Below are 18,274 nucleotides of genomic sequence, written 5' to 3'. Positions count from 1 at the left end.
TTGCAACTGTTTCCCAATGAAAAGAAAACTTGAGAGCTAATGCGCTCCAGTGCTACTTCAGCAGGGGCGAGGCAAAGAAGTTCCCCTGGCGAGGAACGCTGGCGGCAGCTTTGCTTCTGCTGCCGAATCTGAAACAGGACGTTTTCATAAATTATCTTACCTTCACACAAAAAACACTGTATATGTAGATCTGTGAGGTATACGTACTTGGGAGTGATTGCGTTGAGAGTTGCGTTCTTCATGCGCTGGGAGAGCGAGCTAGTTGATGGAGTCTTGCTCATCTGCTGGTCAGGGGTCGTAAGGGGCCCAAACATACTCGCTACAGCACAGAGGAAACATATTTATAGCTGTACAATTAATAACAAAGATCAGGTAAAGTTCAAGGCTTTACATGTAAAATTCATACTTTTGTGGTCAGGTGTGGCATGGACGTTGGCGTTCTCAAAGACCATGTGGTCATTGTGACCTCGCTCGTTCTCACTGATCATGAACTGACTCCAGTATTCCACAGGCAGACCCAGGAGACGCTCAACCACCTGATGACAAAAAAAATCACGCTTTACACTACAGTAAAACAGCATTTAAGCACAATTTGACCTCGAAATAAACATGGCAAGTGTTTGCAACCCATGTGACTTAAAATAACAGGTTTGCATCGTTCAAACTGAGCTCTATGAAATCAGAATGTTTATCTTTTCAGTAGATGTTACTGAATTTTGAAGATTATAGGAGAGACATATTTAATATGAACAAGATCAGTGCAGTTATTCAAGCAAACAGAGTGAAGTTTGATTTCATGTTTACTAAAACAGATTTATGTTAAATTAAAATATTTTGCTTAACATATCGTTGCTGTTCTTCCAAAACCTCAAATTTGCTGTTTTTCAGAAACCACTGTACTTTTTAAATAATTAAATACTGTACTGTATTGACAATCAAGTTGACAATACATTTTTAATGGTTAGATATTTGCAAAACCCAGTGCCAAACATCAAGGGTGACTAATAATAATTTATTAAAATATGGAGATGCAAGGTTTTGAGAAGGACAGCAGCGATATGTAAAATATTACAGTTAACAAAAACTGTTTAAGGTTATAACTCCCAAAGGAAAAGATAAATCAAACTGAAAACTTTTTATCATGTGCAATTACTTTTGGCTGCCGTTTTGTGTCCTGCAAGATGGTCATGGGATCTGGGTCTGGCACGGCATGACCCACAATTGTGGGCCCAAACACACGAGCCAAATTGTAGCCGTCCATCTTTGTGTCGTGGCTCTGGGCCACTCTGAAAAAAATAACAGCAGCTAGTAAATAAAATTATATTTATGTTAACGTTCCCATGGTCTCAGGCCTTGCACTGCAAAGTCCAAATTTTAGATCATAAATAGGGCAGAAAATGGCTTGTATGTTTGAACAGTTATTTTCCAGATTATGATGTATGCCACATTGGCTGTTTACCTTTGCAGGTGGATGATGAGGAAAGCCAGAGTGTCTCGGTTAGGCTGTGGCAAATCGCTGATGCGCTGATACATCAACGCAACGCTATTGCCATCATCGGGCACCTCTACAAGAACACAGCAACAGGTTAAGGTCAACTGTACTTTAAGACTTGGTGTCTTGATATCACGAACCACCACTAACCAGCAGCATCCATGAAGGCACGGTTGAGGCGGAAGGTCAGCAGGGGCTCTTTGAGGTTCCGCAAGAAGTCCTTGAGGAGCCCTGTGATGGCGTGTATGTCTTCCACCTTGCTGAGCAGAGGAACGGTCTTCCCACGCAGGAACTTCTCTTTAAGTTCCTTGACCACTCGATCGGAGCCGGACACTCTGTACAGACCGGTCTGTGGAAGGGATACACACGTATTCAGAGTTGAAGTCTTATTGTCCACAAGAACAAAAATGTTGAATTTAGTGGTTTACCTCACGCAGGCCTCTCTGCTCGATCTCATTCACGCAGTGCACCACTAGTGAGGGAATCATGGGAGATGTGTTGGACACGAAGTTTGCCAGGGTGCCCTATCAACAGAAGAACCAAACGGATTTTGGGAATTGACGACATTGCAGTCTGCAGCATTATTGTAAATGTACTCTCTCATTTAACTTGTAGATGTCTTTAAAACTAATAATTAGGGATGTAACGATTCACCGTGAGCCAGTTGAAAATCGGTTATAATGAGTGACGATTCAATTCGGTTGAGGCTTGAACTGAATCGCAATACATTCTTTGAACAGCAGGGGCCGCTATTTTCACTGCAAACCTAAACGTGGATGCTGATATTTCTTAAATGCAAAAAAATCCAAGAAAAGCACAGACAGTATTAGTTTGTTTATATTAAAGAGACTTTTTCTATTATTAATTTGTTATAAAATCGCAGTTTACTTTTGTTATTTGAAATAAAACATTATTTTATTATGCAAAGAAACAAAGCATTTAAGAAATAATGCAAGGGAAGTTGTTCATTTCTAATTTGTTTCAACTCATTTTTTAAAAATAAATCGTGAATAAATCGCATCGTGAGATCAGAATCGTGAATCGCATCGCGAGCTGAGTGAATCGTTACATCCCTACTAATAATGGCTTTTAAAATCACCTCTTCACTTTTGACTGGTGTCCCAGCCATAGTTGGAATGCAGGGCAAGGGGCAGCGTTCCCGACACTCGGGGTGGGCGACCACACGACAGTCCCTGCACTTCAGAGAGATCTTCCCGAATTTGATTCTCTTGCCACATGGCACACAAGACTCTGGCTTGATCACCTAAAGGAAAGACACAGAAAGAGACATCGTTTATGAGATATGATGATTATGCACTTTGTCAAGCTTAACATTTAACACTCTCATACTGGAATAGATCACGAAACTAATCGAACGTGCTCTTTAGGTGGCCTATTAAAAAATCATTGCCAGCACGAATATGGTCTTTGTTGCAACACATCCTCTTTTGCCGTCTTGCTAACCTCGTGGGTCATATTGTCATCACGTGCAGATTATAAACGTTCATTTCAAGCTTAGACCGTAAAGGTACATTGTAGATGTGGGACTTTAAGGAACACAAGGAGAAATCAAAGAAATGAATTATGAGGGCTGAGGACCAGTTCTTGCATCATACCGTTTTGGAGACAAACTCATGTAGACGGATGCCTCCATTGCCCTGGGGAGTGCTGGGTTCGGCTTTGAGCTGTCCACGGGGCTGACTGGGCTGCTTGAACACATCCATAGACTGAACAGAATCGGTGTCAGCAGTGTCCCACTCCATAGCAGCTAAAGAGATGGAGAAAAGCATTGAAACCAGGCCAAAACTACAGCACAACACTTTCACAAGATAATTAGAAATGCAAAGGCTCGGGGTGTTTAAAAGAAATAACTATAAAACAGATCGGGCAAAACACAAATCAGCCTTTAAAAAGAAACATTTAATCTGCTTTTTATCTATTTGGCAAGCCAACAAGGGATTAATTTAAAACACCCCCGCAGCCTTGAAAACCATCTTTTTAAATCGGTTCAGATGAATATTTGACCTCGTTTGACAGAACGAAGCACTTTTTATTATATCACAATCTCGCATCACAGCAGTGCCTATTTAATCACAAAAGCTCACGCATAATTACTCAATCAATACCCAAATTACATAATCAATGACTCGGTGCTCTTAAATTGCGTATATCTCCTTCTGCTATAAACCTCCCACAACGACAAGAAGTTTAGAATGCTAAACGAAGCTCACCGGTCTTTCGTCTGCTCCTGGTCCAGTAGGGAACCGCTTCCACAGTGGTGACGGCCTCAATGGGACCTCCATCTGAGGGCACCGTCACAGTGGTCTTGGCCACAAGAGACTCATTACCCTAAAAAAGTGACATTAATTGCCATGTTACGCTTCTTAAACTTGCTAGGCATTTAATTATTTTTTAAATATACATTTATATACACCTCTACTAGTTACCATAGATGTTTTTATAATAACCACAGAAAAGCCCCGCAAGGAGACAAAGAGACTCTTCGGGCAATATTAAACAATCAGAGTTTATATAACCAGCTCTTACTTTCTCAGAGGGCCGGCCGGTGGAACGGGACCTCTTGGCAATGGCAGGGGGCCCATCTGTGAGATTCCGGGAGGAACGCTGCATCGAGACAGAATAAATGAATCGCACATATTGATTAAAATTCAGAATTAATTTGCTCGAATGCACTTACGCTGGTAAACTTACTCTCTTTTGTCGCTTTTTGAGACGAATGGTTCTAATTGCAGATGAGTCCCAGTCCTTTAATAAAAAAGAATTTTAATAAACAATGAGCCATTATAACTAAGAAAATTTGTCAAATATCTTTCAAGTTCGACAGTTTCAGCACACATCCCCCGAGTTTTAGAAAGGAATATACATTAAACTTATGTCTTTCTGAAGAAAAAAAAGGACATACCAAAGAATCATCGGTTTTATCATAACTGATGTCTGACAGAATGGAGGCGGATTCATCAATGGTGGTCAATCTAGAAGTGATGATGGAAAATAAATTACATCAAGACAATTGCAGTTTGTAGGAATAGGAAACACATTTTTAGTCTAACCCATTATGCACATTCAGTATACGTTATTCAAAAGACTAATTCTTGGAAATCTATCAAAGACAGAAAGTATCAAACAAGTATGGGGACCTTCTCTTACCGTCTGCTAGTGTTGAGGTTTGGGGGATTCTGGGAACGGGCATTCAAAAATGCCAGAGCTGAGCGCTGTTCCTCATTTAACTGGATGCTGTTACTAGAACCTTCTGACACCAACAGCTCTCGAATAAGCTGGATCTGACGATCCTGCAGAGCAGAAAAACAAGAATAGATTGTTTAATCAAAGGTTACATATTATGAGAAACATGATAATCTATAAAACAGCTAACAGTCCTACAAACCAGTTTGGCACAGTCAGCCTCAGCTTTCTGTCTCCGACGGATCTCCACATCCACTTGGTTGCGAGCGTGTTTGAGCTTGACCTCCAGCGCACCTTTCTCCGTCTCAGCCTTGGTGACCACCTCTTTACAACTGATCAGTTCCTGCTCGAGTCGCAACCATCTTCGACGGGAGTCTTCAAAGTTCAGGGCCATCTGAATGAATTCTAACAATAAAAACAACAACATGGCAGTGAGTATGTTTTTTTAGACAATGCAGCAGCTATTTACTCAATGAAAGTGTGCATACTAACATCAAGTACTTACGGGGCTCAATGCTCTCACTGAGCACTTCAGCTTGTGCCCGAAGATGTTCAAAAACGCCATGAAGACTCATCACAGCAATCTCCATGTCCTGGGTAGAAAACATGAAATAATACTACAATACTTGTGTGTACCAAACTAACTGAATACGTTCAGTAGATTTACACGTTACACTATAGATTTGTTTTACTGCTGAAACCCTGCAGTTCATGTCATGCCAATGTAGTGGACACAAGGTTTTTGTGAATACATTAGACGCTGTACTGTCATTCCAAATGTCTGGGGGTGTGGCCAAAACGACATTACCTATGAAAATGATTACAGAAGATACAGCTAATATACAAGACTATAATAAAATATTATTATAAGTAATATACATAAATATATCTAAACCACATTTAAAATAGTTTATAGTGCAAACACTAATTATATAAAAGATCAGTCAAAAGCTGTACCCAAAATGTTTTTGTTTGAGAAAGAGATTACGGCAAATAACAATTATGCCTCAATTTATCGCAACAGACTCGACAGAACAACGACAAAGTAAACAAAGCATTGCGATAGTTAGCTTCACTGTGTTTATTCCGCATAGTTACAAACTACACAACTCGCCATTCAAACGCTAATACACAGCGTTTAATAAAAACAGGTCGCCGTGTTATAACACTTACGTATATATGTAGATGTCCAGCTTTGTGTGGAACAGCCTGATAATAGCTCGATAAAAGATTTTCACTGGGAACAATAGAACCGCACCGGTTTGTCCGATCAGGTTTACCCGGATGTGTTGCCAACGTTAGCGTCTAGAAGAGTTGCGTTTCAAATTTACCCGCCAGCCAATCATCAACACCCAGACGTGATGGCGTTGATCTCGACGCAGAACGTAAAGGCGGGGTTTAGCTGGTCCACGCTGTGGTACTTGAATTACTGTACAATCGTCTTCCCAAGTAAATGGGGCAAATTTGTGAGTACATTTGAAGTGGCCTTGAGTATCCTGCACGGCCAGCATCGTGTTTTGCTTTAAATCTAATATTGTTAACATGTTTTACATCAGTTTCTGAGCTCCTATCTAGACTTGTTTATATACGTTTTTTCCTTATATTTGGTGGCAGTGACACTGTGTCTACACAGGACGCAACACGACAAAAGACATAAGAAACGCATTAGAACCCATTATAGTTTAAAATTGTGTCCACACTGGACGCGGCGCGACAAACCCAGAACAAGCACGTTGTCATGTAGCGTCCGGTGTAACGTAAGACACGGTGTGATTTATTTGGCATGCTGTGCAGCAGCTGTTAGACAGTTCGCACTTTTAAGTCTTGCGCATTGAGTCACGTATCATGCTGTTTTGAACGTCATGCCACAAGCGTTTTAGCTTTCCAACGGCACGGTTTTATTCTGTTTAGCTGTTTTATAGCTATTTTATCTAAGATCACGTGTATGTTGTTAGTACTGCTTAAGAAGTGTGCCCAGTGGGAGTCAAAGCAATCTAAACCCAGCTAAATATGCAATGCTTTATTGTTATGAAGGATTAGTCATTTTAATGTTTCAAAATACGTAGTGGCATTTGCAGTTATGCATTTGCCATAGTATGCCTTTTATCTCAAGCAGTGTATATTGCATTTAGTTATAGACTACTAGACCCATGGGATTGGTTTTGCTAGCACCAGCTGAGCTAACGGACCACAGCAGTGTTCTGTTTTAGCAATCCTTTATGTGTGTGCAGTCATGCCTCTGCAAATGATCCATCATGTGGTGGAGCTTTGAAGCACTCCACTGGCTGCCAGTTGCTGCCTGCATCAAGTTCAAGGCACTGCTGCTTGTGCACAGATCTGCACCCTTCTACCTCCACTTCAAACCTACGCTCCCACCGCTTTTAGTGAGTGAGGGAGCCTCTTGGCACCAACACGAATAGACATAAAAGCACTCTCCTGAACCTTCACATTCAGTGTACCTCGATGGCGGAATTACCTTCCCACTCCATTGACTCCATTGATGCCTTTACTTAAAATTCTATTTCTATTCGCTTTATATCTCAGCAGCAGCTTATCATTTTGTACTGTTCTAACCGAATGTTTAACGTATATTGTGGCACATCTCCATGGTTTATGTCAGGGACAGGTGTGATCTGTTGTAGTTTTCATTTCATGTATTCTTTTAGCAGACGCTTGTATTAAAAGCGACTTACAAATGAAAGAGGATTCAACATTTTGTCTTAAGTTTTGCTAATTTGTATGTCATTTTGTATTAAAACAGTATACTAAATGTCAATTCATAAATGGAATGAAAATTAATTACTTAGTTAGTGTGCCGTTAAAAAACGTATGGCAAGGCCTTAGTCTGCTTTTAACATCAATAATTAAAAGGGATAATTTACCCAAAAATGAAAATGATGTTATAATTTACACACCCTCATTTCATTTCAAACCTGCATGACTTTCTGCAGAACACAAAAGATATTTTGGAGAAAGATGGTAACCAAAACATCTACAGTATGTACAGTATATATATCAAAATATACAGTATGTTATGGCATGAGGGTGAATAAATGACAGAATCTTCATGTTTGGATAAACTATCCCTTAATTAAGTAAATGAATATTTCCTTTCTGTAGAATCATAACAAAATCTGCATGCATCTCTCTCTCTTTATTTCACTGTTAACTATTCAAATACATTTTGATTACGAAAGGGGTTCAAGCCAGAAGCAGTAGAGTGTTGTCTTGATGAATTTTCTTGGTCAATAAGCATCCTTGTAACTGTGGTAGAGACAGAGAGGGAGAGAAAGATAGGGAGGGCTGGCCAACTTCACAGCATCCTATTAAAGCGATCTGCCAGTGGGTTGTGTAGAGCAACTTGCAGCACCAACTAAAACAGCGCTTTCAAGTGCTATAGGAGCAGCAAACAGCATCCGGAGCTATACGTGTTGACATTGGGACGTCATTTCTGGACTGTCGCAAACATGATTGCCACCACACAACAGAACATGACAACTGAGCTGGTAAACGAAAGAAACAGCACGTTTTCTTTCTTCTTTCATTTTGCATGAGAAAGGAATGTAGTCAGACTGGCGATGAAACGAAAAGCAGGTTTAGATTATGCTCTTGACACATCTGTGTGAACTAGAGCCGCAGCAAAGAGCGCGTGCACGCGACCACTATTCCCTTTCTTTTCATGTTTTCTAACTGTATACTATGATGTTCTATCAATTTAGCTGTAAAAGTGTCTTAATGCTTGCACGTGTTCAGAACAGGTGTTGTTCAATTTGATTCTGAATGGTTTTCGTTCATACTTTCCGAAGACTTGTCCATCCGTTTCGTTACACCAGTTTACTCTACATGCACTGCAGTGCATTAAGCAGTGCCTAACACACGAAGGGGTTTCCGACTGAGAGTACTGTCGTTACTAACTTCTTATCGATTTTTTTTCTTCAAAATTTGCGTCTGGTGTTTGCATATCGCGAGCTGCGAGCGCTGATTTCAACTGACGTAAATTCGCCATGAATATGACGAGCTGTTGAACCTTTTTTCCTCAACAATGTGGGGTGAAGAACCGCAATAAAAGAAACCCCCGGAAACGTCTTGTCCTCCTTCTGCAAAAATCTGCACTACCAACACGAGCTCATTACTCATCCTTGGCAATGAAAGAGCTCATAATTAGAATTCAGTTATTTTCCCGCTGTTTCAGATACTGTAATGTTAACTTATCTGTCTTTCTGATTATGACTCGAAACATTTGACACCATCCCCTTGCCTGTATCTCACTACCAGTGGCACACTGGGACTGGTCAGTGCATGCATTGAGGTGATCAACTCTTGCTTCATGCATGCCATTTCGAAAATGTTAAGCATCACAATAACGCATTTTGACAATAAAGAAGTGTGTGGTGTGTAAATAAGCACCGTTTCTTTATACAGTGGCAGCTGACTCATATTTGATGCATCTTTAAATGAACCATAATCAAATCGCCGCGCTTGCTTCATAGCCTGCCTCATTTGCATATATTGTGCCTCGTGCATAAGAACAAACTACACGCGCTTACTGATGCCGATGAACGACTCTGTCAGCCCGAGAACTGCTGACTGCTCACAAGTGTCACCGTGACAAAATGTTATTGTTCGTGCATTTGTGTAAAAAGAGCACGATCAGTTGATGCACAGTTGTGTAGGGCAGTAGTTCTCAAACTGGGGGCCGTGGCCCCTGGGGGAGCCCCCGAGATGGATCCAGGGGGGCCACAGATTTTGTGGCATTTTATGAAATATAGAAATTGATCATAGTTTTTATGCAATCAAACATCAGAAAAATAAGACCACCAGACAAAAGAATTGATGTTTCAGCATTGTATAACCGAATATGTTTTTGTTTAAATAAAAATGTTAAATTTAAGATTATAAATCTTTATTTGGGGGGCCGCAAAGCGATGCACTCTACACAAAGGGGGCCTTACAATGAAAAAGTTTGAGAACCACTGGTGTAGGGGACACATGATGGCAACCTCCTAGTGAAGAAGCTGAAAAGGAAAAACACACAGGAATTTCAATTAGTAGTCTAATCAATGTTTTTATTGTAACAGTGGGTGTTAGGCAGGGTCTATAGAGTGAAGTGACTGTGCCCACAGCTCTGTTTCAGGCAGATAGGAAATACCTAGGGTAGCCTAATTAGTTTCTTTTGTATTATATTCCCCTCTAACGCATGAAAAGTAATATTGTGCGCCATTACTGTCATTTGTTTTTCAAGCCACTACTTCGCTGATAAAATTCACTTTGCTCTCAGAGGGCACCGATATCGTTGAACTCTAAAACAATGTGCTGACAGGATTTTTTAAGCAATTCTGACAAGCATTTTATTTATTAAAGGCTTTCTCAGGGTTGAGAATTTTTATGTTTTGTGTTGCTTTCTTTAGTGTTTTCCGCAAAACTGACAGTTTCCCATCTGAGGGTTGAAAAATAGGAAGGGACGAGGCTGGAATGCAATGCATTCGCAGTGGTATTTTATCGACTGGTAGGCATGTGCGAATCAAATCTCTAAATGTCAGATCACAGACATTGGCAACCTCAGCAGAAGTCTACAGGGCCATCGCATCCAGTGGATTGGAATAATCCTTGATGAATTTGAAGAAAGGAAGAAATTTACAGTTTACAGGGATAAAGTTATTACCAACATATTGATCCAAACCAAAGGTGCATACAGAACACATACGTGCATACAGTCTCATAAAAAGACAAAATTGATGTCAAAAAGTTCACAGTTCTCTTGAGCAAAATCTATTGATCCAAGTGTTCTTCATTAAAAAAATCCCATAAATCACTTTTAAATCTACATATGAGAAAGTATTTTGCGAAAGTATGTTTTGCTTGTTCTCTAGATTATCGACAGGCGGAAGGTCCCCAAGAAACCTATCGCTTTGTCACCTACAAGAAATGCTAAGGAGATTGAGCCTCTGCAGGAAGCTCATCAATTATGTAACGCTACTTTGTGTCTTCGAGTGGACTTTAAAAACAAGCTTCCCAGTCTTACCTTTGCTTTTGCTCTCTTCACAAGGAGCTATTTCCCATTATGCATTCATTGTTTCCCCATTCAGGAGGTTCTGGATGAAACACACAGTTAGTTAATGCGGTCCTATTTTACAGTTACATACTTCACAGTCTTAGCTAAGTACCCTTAATCTATGCACCCCGTTCAATACCCTATCTAGTAGGCTTTACCAAATTTCAGAAAACTGCGTGACTGTGTATATCTATGAAGGGATGTGACCGCACATCCCTGCAGTTAAATGTTATTCATTTGAAATGCAGATTCACTTTGTGATGTTAATGTTTTAATAGCCTAAACCCAAGTAAAAAGTAGCGCATCTCATTACAGACATGGGAATGCCGTGTTTTAAGATGACTTTGTGCTATCCGCTTTAGATTCTGACAATTACCCCTGATCCGATCATGATTGAGTGGGCTTACTGTTTGCCTGAACGATTCTTAATAAAGCATGCTATGTCTAATATCTTGCGAGTATTCTAGCGAAACTCCAAGAGCTTAGTGTCTTCTCTTGGTCATAAATCTCGCCAAATGCCAATGAAATGTGAGTCATATTTCTTAGGACGTCTTGCCTGATAGCTGTTAATGATTTATACCCAGAGCTCGTATGTTAAGCTGATGGTTGCACTATGTATTCATCAAAGCTTTTTTATTAGGCTTTCAATGCACATTCGTGTATTTCAACAGATTACCTACAGCCTTTCAAGGTCCTAAAGGTGAGGAAGGCCAATCAAGTGAACCTTGAATACTCCCTTTTTATTAGTGCTGTTTTCTAGTAGTCATCTATTAGCAATTCGAACAAACCCTAAGTTATAAATTGCAGCTTAATGAGTACAAATGTGATATTTTTCGTATGAAAACTTGTTGATGAACTTGTAATTTCCACATATCAGATGAAATCTGTTAGTCTGAAGAAGTGCAGTCATGTTGAAACCATAATGTGGAATTGGTGATCGTGACAGTTATGTTGTGGCCCAGTAGGAACCCCCCTAGCAAGAATTAATTACCAAGGTCACCCTAGCAACCACACAGTGATGCATTAAACCCCCTCCAGAACACCCTAGCAACCCCCCAGAATACTGTATGTTTGTGGTGCCGTGTTTTGCAGGAGTACAATCACTGAATTGACTTTAGAGGCTAATCACTATTGTTTACAATCTGCACTTTTGTAGACCACATGTGCTGCCTTTAATGATAAGACTAAATGAAGCATCTCAGCATCTGTTTCACTCTGAGTGATACTGAAAGAGCCGGTAGAGAAGAAGAAAAGGGATGGAGAGAAGAAGCGACTGAGAAAAGCAAGATAAGATACAGCGAGTGCAGTATTGAAAGAACACAAAGAATGCAATGTTTGCAAGCTGCTTTATATCTTCAGCCGCAAATGCTTCTAACATCTCAAGGCCATTAATATTTATATTCGGTGGTTTGTGCTTGAGTTGGAGTGATTAGTCAGACAATTTGTAAGTGGTGACATTTTTCTAAATGCATTGTGGGAATTTTCTTGCTCTTGTTACCACGGTGAAGACAAAACAAAAGGGCTTGTCATCTTGCATAGAGCTCACTTATAGTTTGCGATGGCTTCTCGAAATCATTTAATTGTCTAACGAGACTTCATTCACATCACACAGTTGCATTACAGCAATGAAGTTGCTTGCAATTACATAAGCAAGTACTGAGTAATGCTAATGGATGACATTTACTTGCAAGGTGAAGTGTGTAATTTTCCCAATCATAAAAGACGTCATCATATCTCAGCTTAATATGGAGAGACAGTTATACTTAAGAAATTTGTACAGTAGGTTTATTATGCTGAACTGTGTAAACACTGTGGCTATGTGAAGCTATCAAAACAACAGCACACAGCAATATCAACTCAACCAATGGTGTGAGAAAAAGGCGGTATATGACTGTACTGACGGAGTTTTTTGGAAAGAATTTACGTTAGTGGCATGGAATTGACACATTTTGGGCCAGATTTACTAAACAGGGCAAATTAGCGCTAGAATGCAATTTCAGCGCAGATGGGAGTGGAAATTTCAGCAGGTGATTTACTAACAAGCCGCACATTAAAAAACACAGACGCAATATCTAATTTCCATAATGACCAACGCAATCTACCAAGAGCAGCGCAAATTTGCGCAGGGTTTAAGACATGCATTTTTGGGGCGTTAAATAATGCCGCAAATACCAGTGCAACGACGAGCATAAACCGTGTCCACGCCTTTTCAGCGCAAATTTTCACTGCGTGTCTTTAGTAAATAATGACGGTAGTTTTTTTAAGCCAAAAGAGGCGTTTGCCCTGCCGCAAGCTGTTTGTAAATCTGTCCCTTAATGTTAATATATTTTCTATATCGTCACTGTCCTTCTGAAATCTTGTAGGCCTATGTCCAAAATTTCAGATTTTTTTAGGAAATGGAAAGAAACACTGTACTTTTGAAATGATTACGTACATATGGTGTTGTCAAGCTGACAAGCACTTTTCAATACATTTGGTTAGATATTTGCAAAACCCAGTGACAAATGTAAAGTGTGACATATAATAATGATTTATGGCAAAAAATAAAATCACAAAATATGGAGATGCAAGGTTTCAGCGATACACAATACTGTATATCACAATTAAAAAATATTGTATTGTAGAGCTATGATTTTTTGCATTCCATTTTCATTTTTTTAATTTGATTTCTCACATAAATTATAAGTAAAAAAGAGCGTTACAGCAAGTCAAATTTGTTCATAAATCAATAACTGTTGTTTACACTGACTGATCAGTTCTGACTTCTATATCTTTTCTACTCTTTCAAAAAAAAAAAAAAACTTAGCTCTGTATACTGTGGTAGGCTATACGTATGAGACCAGTTTTCTTTTATTGCACTTATGCTTTTTGTTGTCCTTATGTTGTTCCAATTGCTTCCATTGTTTCCCTCATCTGTAAGTCGCTTTGGATAAAAGTGTCTGCTAAATGACTAAATGTAAATGTACGCATGTTTGACACATTTTCCTGTCTAGGTCTAGAATGAGGGAAACAGGTTCGTGGGGGCTGTCGTGCTCCATCCACGGGGTCCTTTGTGAAGCAGAGGACATGTGGGCTGTTTGAAAAGGGAAGGCGGTAAGACTTTCTGACTGCTAAGGGAGCACACAGAGGCGGCAATGCCAGAACGGTCATGACTCCGAATGTAGAGTCGTGCTACCGTTGTGTAACGAAAGGTCTGCAGGTGCCTCCTCTTCATCCTGTGACATTCTTTCAATCCAGCCAGAGGCAGCCTCTGCAGGGGCCATCTAACAGAGAGCTATATAACTCAACTCAATATCGATAGCAGGGATGGAAATTCGTTTTTCAGATAATGTAATATGCAGAATAGATTGTGTAGCACAGCATTTGCTGATGAAATTTTGTAGGTGGTTACGGCAAGTGTCTTGACGTCCTACAGTAGTGCTTTGGGTTGGGATGGTATCACGGAAGTAGAACATATGTAGTTCACCATATGTTTGGCACCAGTGTGTTGAAATCAAGGGCGGCCAATGCTCAGAGCTTGTTGCAGTTGGTCTGTTTTAGTGGTTAGAATAAATGGTCACTGCATTCCAAACCGCTTAATGTTTGTCCTAAATAGTATTTATATTACGATTAGTGTGTCCTAAATCATGGTATACTGAAATAAGCATCCTTAAAACGCAGACATATGGCGCCAGTGCGCTCACGGCGACCCAACTTTGATTCCCTTCTCGACGGTTCTTTACCGGTCCCGCTCCCCAGGAAAGCCCAACGCTTTCCTGTCTGCTCTCCACTGTCCTGTCTCAGTAAAGACAAAAATGGCCTCTAAAATAACTTATACTTATGTACTTTCCTAAACAAAATAATATCACAAAAATAGTACATACTTGTACTGCATAATATACAGTAAGTAGGTGAAGTACTGTGTGGGATATTTATTCCCACACAGTTTGTATATAACAAACAATATTTGTTGGGACTGTGTGGGTCTGGTCTGGTTGGTCTTGTTTTGTGGTCGATGTCGGACAACAGAGGAATAAAGTTAATTATGCCATTACTATTTTTCCATGGTTGTTCCTCTGTTGTCTGTTGTTGATCACGGAATGGGACCGGGTTAGACCTGCACGGTTTCGGCGGGTGAGGCTTCCTGGGTCGCGGCTCGTGGGCTCTCCCTGTTCTTCGTGGACGTTGCTCGGTGGCTTTGGTCGGGGTCACTGAGTGCAGCTATGACACGTCAGAGGAGATCTGGCCCTCCCGACTGAGCCTGGTTTCTCCCGAGGTTTTTTTTTCTCCATTATTCAGCATTGGAGTTTGGGTTCCTCGCCACAGCAGAGCAGTGCAGTGTTGGCTTGCTCACCGGGAGACTGCATTTATTTATTTATTTATTCATTTATTTATTAGATATTATTTATTATAATGATCTTGCTTGGTCTATAAACACCATGCACTGTGCTGTGTTTTACCTTTCTGTGTTTTTCTTATTTGCTCCTGTAAAGCTGCTTTGGAACAATGCACATTGTGAAAAGCGCTATATAAATAAAATTTAATTGAAAAAATTTAATTGAAAGTAGGATGCACCATATGTTATACTGTAGTGTTTTTAAAAAGCATGTGCTTTTTCAACGTTTTAATATTTTCTATACAAGTTTTATATGCAGACAACTGTAAGAAAGCCATTTAGAGGTTGATTCTTTTAAAAATGATTAGTTTTTGGTGGTTTCATTTTTAATGAGTTTGAGTCCTGTGATTGGCTGAAAGCAGTCTACTGTCCCATGCTCATCTTTCGACTCTGTTCGCACAACCATCAACACATTCATTTCAGGAAATTGCTAGGACTGATTTACTAAGATTTAATTTGAACAATATATTGTATATATATATAGAGAGAGAGAGAGAGAGAGAGAGAGAGAGAGAGAGAGAGAGAGAGAGAGAGAGAGAGAGAGAGAGAGAGAGATATTATTCATTGTGTGATGACAAAACAACAGAAAGCAATTATTTCCTGACAGCAATTAGTGCGGTTCTTAAGTTGATGAAATTGTTTCTGTCTCAATGTTGGTTGCTTGAAAGTCTTCTAAAAAAGAATAAGAAATGCTGTCAGTAATGTGGATGGATGCTGTTTTTATCCTTTACCCCCGGAGATGTTTTCTAATTGAAACTGCCTGGTTGAGCCAAAACAAACCATTAGCATTTAAACCTTCAGTAAATTGTTGATGTCATTCACTATGGTCATAAAACGCTGTCTGTAAAACAATTAAAAAACGTAATGCTTCTGTTTTAGGGCTTATTGAAAGAATAACACGTTCAAGGCAAATCAGGTATGGCATCATGTAGCCAGTTCACATCAATCATCACAATTAGACATGGTGGGGCTATGATGAATTTGTCAATATTCATTTGATGTGTAGCCAGTGATCGCTGATGTTTAGAGGATCATGCAGGTTATGCCACCAGGGCTTTGAAAAATCCTCCCTCAGGTTTGCTTAACAGACCTCCAGCAGATGTTCCAGAATTATGCAGCTCAGGTATTTCTCATTAGCTCCGTGATTCGCTCAAAGTGATTCATTCTAGTTTTTCATCATCGCCAAGCGCTACGAATTGAAGAAGCTCTCATCAGATTTATATATGAATTACTTACGCATCATGGAAGATACTCAAAGCGACTGGAAGCTGGAGAGCAAAGTGAAAGATTTGGTTGTTGCTTATTCCTTTACTGTTTTCCAGTCAGACGAAGTTTCCAGAATTTGCAAGCAGCACTAAAGATGCTTGTTTAAACAGTAGAACCCACAATAAATCACAGACAAGATCTCTTTAGTATTTCAGTTCTTTCTATTAGGTATCAAGGAGATAAAAAAGAGAGAAATTTAAATGTTTGCTTAAGTCTTGTGTGTCTCAGAGAGTGAAAAAAATGAAATCTCACTAATGTGTCCATTAAAGTTGACCTTGTTGAGAGCTCAGAGTTGCCAAGTCTGCAAACAAAAGTCAATATTATTGAAGATCTCAATATGAACTCAAACATTTCTTATCAACCTATACAATCTATATAATCTACATTCATTTTACAGCTTCATTTGCCTTACCAATTGTCTCATTTGTTACTATTTTTATTTTTCCACAGAGAAACATCTGAGACTAAGTTGATAGCCTACTTAAATGAAAAACAACTGAGAACTCCATCAAATCTCACGAGCTATGAAGCAATAAAATATTCCTCTATGTAATGTTTGCTTTAGCAAGCACAGCTACTAAGCTCCTAAAATCCCAAAGATCACAGATCCCTGTTCCTCTCGGGTCCTACAAGGAGAGGTCATCTCAGCAGAAACATATTAGCTCTCCACTTCCCATATGCATTATTACCCATTGGAATTGCCCGCGCTTCCCTTAGTATTGATCTCATCTGGTAGCTCTTAGGATTTTCCTAATGTGATATACATTATGGGCAGCTAAAGCACCAGTGATGTTTTTCTCCCTCCTATAGCACGGTAGCATCTTTGATGAGACTGTCGCCCACACAAAGCCTCGCTTTCTGCATTGCAGGAGTGGTGCGATATACGTGACTGACAGCTTTGTAGAGGAGCTGCTCTGTGAAGCGAGCGCTTGAGCGGAATACAATGAGAAATCTGTCTGCTTGGGATTCTGCTAGGCCAAAAATGTGTCACTTCAACACCTGTGCTCAGGTTTTGAAGGCCGGCCTCTGTCAGTTTTTCGCTATGGCTCTATTTGTCACCTCTTTTTCAGAGCGCTTGACACTTTTAAAGCTCCTGGTCTGGAGTGGGTGTCCAGCGAAATTGTTTTTTTTAATCATACATTGGACAAACTATTAGTCATTTTATTATTTTGAAATAGCATTCAGTTTTTCTGATGTTTGATCATTTATTTGCCCTTATGTCATTTAAAACCTGTTTGACTTTCTCTCTTCTGTAGAACACAAAAGAAGATATTTTGAAGAACGTTGGTTACCAAACAACATGGGCCCCTATTGACTTCCATTGGACTCAAAACCACTAAGACATTCCTCAAACTATCTTCTTTTTTGTTAAACAAACTTTATAATTGTTTAATTGAATTTATTTATTTTAATTGAAACATTGGATATTCTGGATATTGCCAGAAAACAACAAAACTACATGGTTTGCAAATGTTTGTTTTTGCAATTTAAATAATTGCCAACTTCCTATATACAGTATATATATATATATATATACAGTATATGTAAACAGCATCTCTCAGATGGGAATTCTTTTCTTCCAATATGTGTAAAACATATAAGTTTGATGATTTTTCCCTCATCCCTCATGCTGGTTTTTAACCTATTTCCAAAAGCGTATCTTTATTGCGAGTGTAGTATTATTTCAGAGCCTGTGGGACACACGGAAGCCAAGCTGATGAGCCTTGATCAGAGAGATCGCTGCGCTCACAGCTTTTAATGAGAGCTACGCCTTTGAAATCCAAACAATGTCACTATTGTACTCCACAGCTTGAACAAATTACAATAATTGTGTGTTGTGGCTGCCACTGTATCCACTGTAGTGGGTATTATGAGATGATAACAA

General features: G+C 39.6%; 2 protein-coding genes across 2 annotated transcripts in view; one reads left to right on the top strand and one right to left on the bottom strand.

The window, feature by feature from the left end:
- Window positions 1–12: 12 nt before the first annotated feature.
- On the bottom strand, window positions 13–5,978 carry racgap1 (Rac GTPase activating protein 1). The gene is made up of 17 exons (XM_057320209.1): window positions 5,870–5,978; window positions 5,202–5,289; window positions 4,899–5,101; window positions 4,661–4,803; window positions 4,416–4,485; window positions 4,205–4,258; window positions 4,040–4,117; window positions 3,724–3,841; window positions 3,109–3,260; window positions 2,592–2,756; window positions 1,921–2,016; window positions 1,643–1,841; window positions 1,460–1,565; window positions 1,154–1,286; window positions 407–536; window positions 208–319; window positions 13–128 (listed from the first exon to the last, which is right to left on the bottom strand). The coding sequence occupies exons 2-17, from the start codon at window positions 5,284–5,286 to the stop codon at window positions 53–55; spliced, it is 1,920 nt and encodes a 639-aa protein (XP_057176192.1). The 5' UTR covers window positions 5,287–5,289; window positions 5,870–5,978; the 3' UTR covers window positions 13–52.
- A 2,035-nt stretch (window positions 5,979–8,013) lies between these two features.
- Window positions 8,014–18,274, top strand: part of LOC130544895 (inactive dipeptidyl peptidase 10) — a 46,221-nt gene continuing 35,960 nt past the window's right edge. Inside the window, exon 1 of the mRNA XM_057319061.1 lies at window positions 8,014–8,202. Within this exon, the coding sequence (XP_057175044.1) occupies window positions 8,164–8,202 (39 nt within the window). The 5' untranslated portion in view covers window positions 8,014–8,163. The remainder of the gene's footprint in view (window positions 8,203–18,274) is intronic.

This window comes from Triplophysa rosa, linkage group LG21, assembly GCF_024868665.1.
Source record: "Triplophysa rosa linkage group LG21, Trosa_1v2, whole genome shotgun sequence".
NCBI lineage: Eukaryota > Metazoa > Chordata > Actinopteri > Cypriniformes > Nemacheilidae > Triplophysa > Triplophysa rosa.
This window is presented reverse-complemented; position numbering and strand designations above follow the sequence as displayed.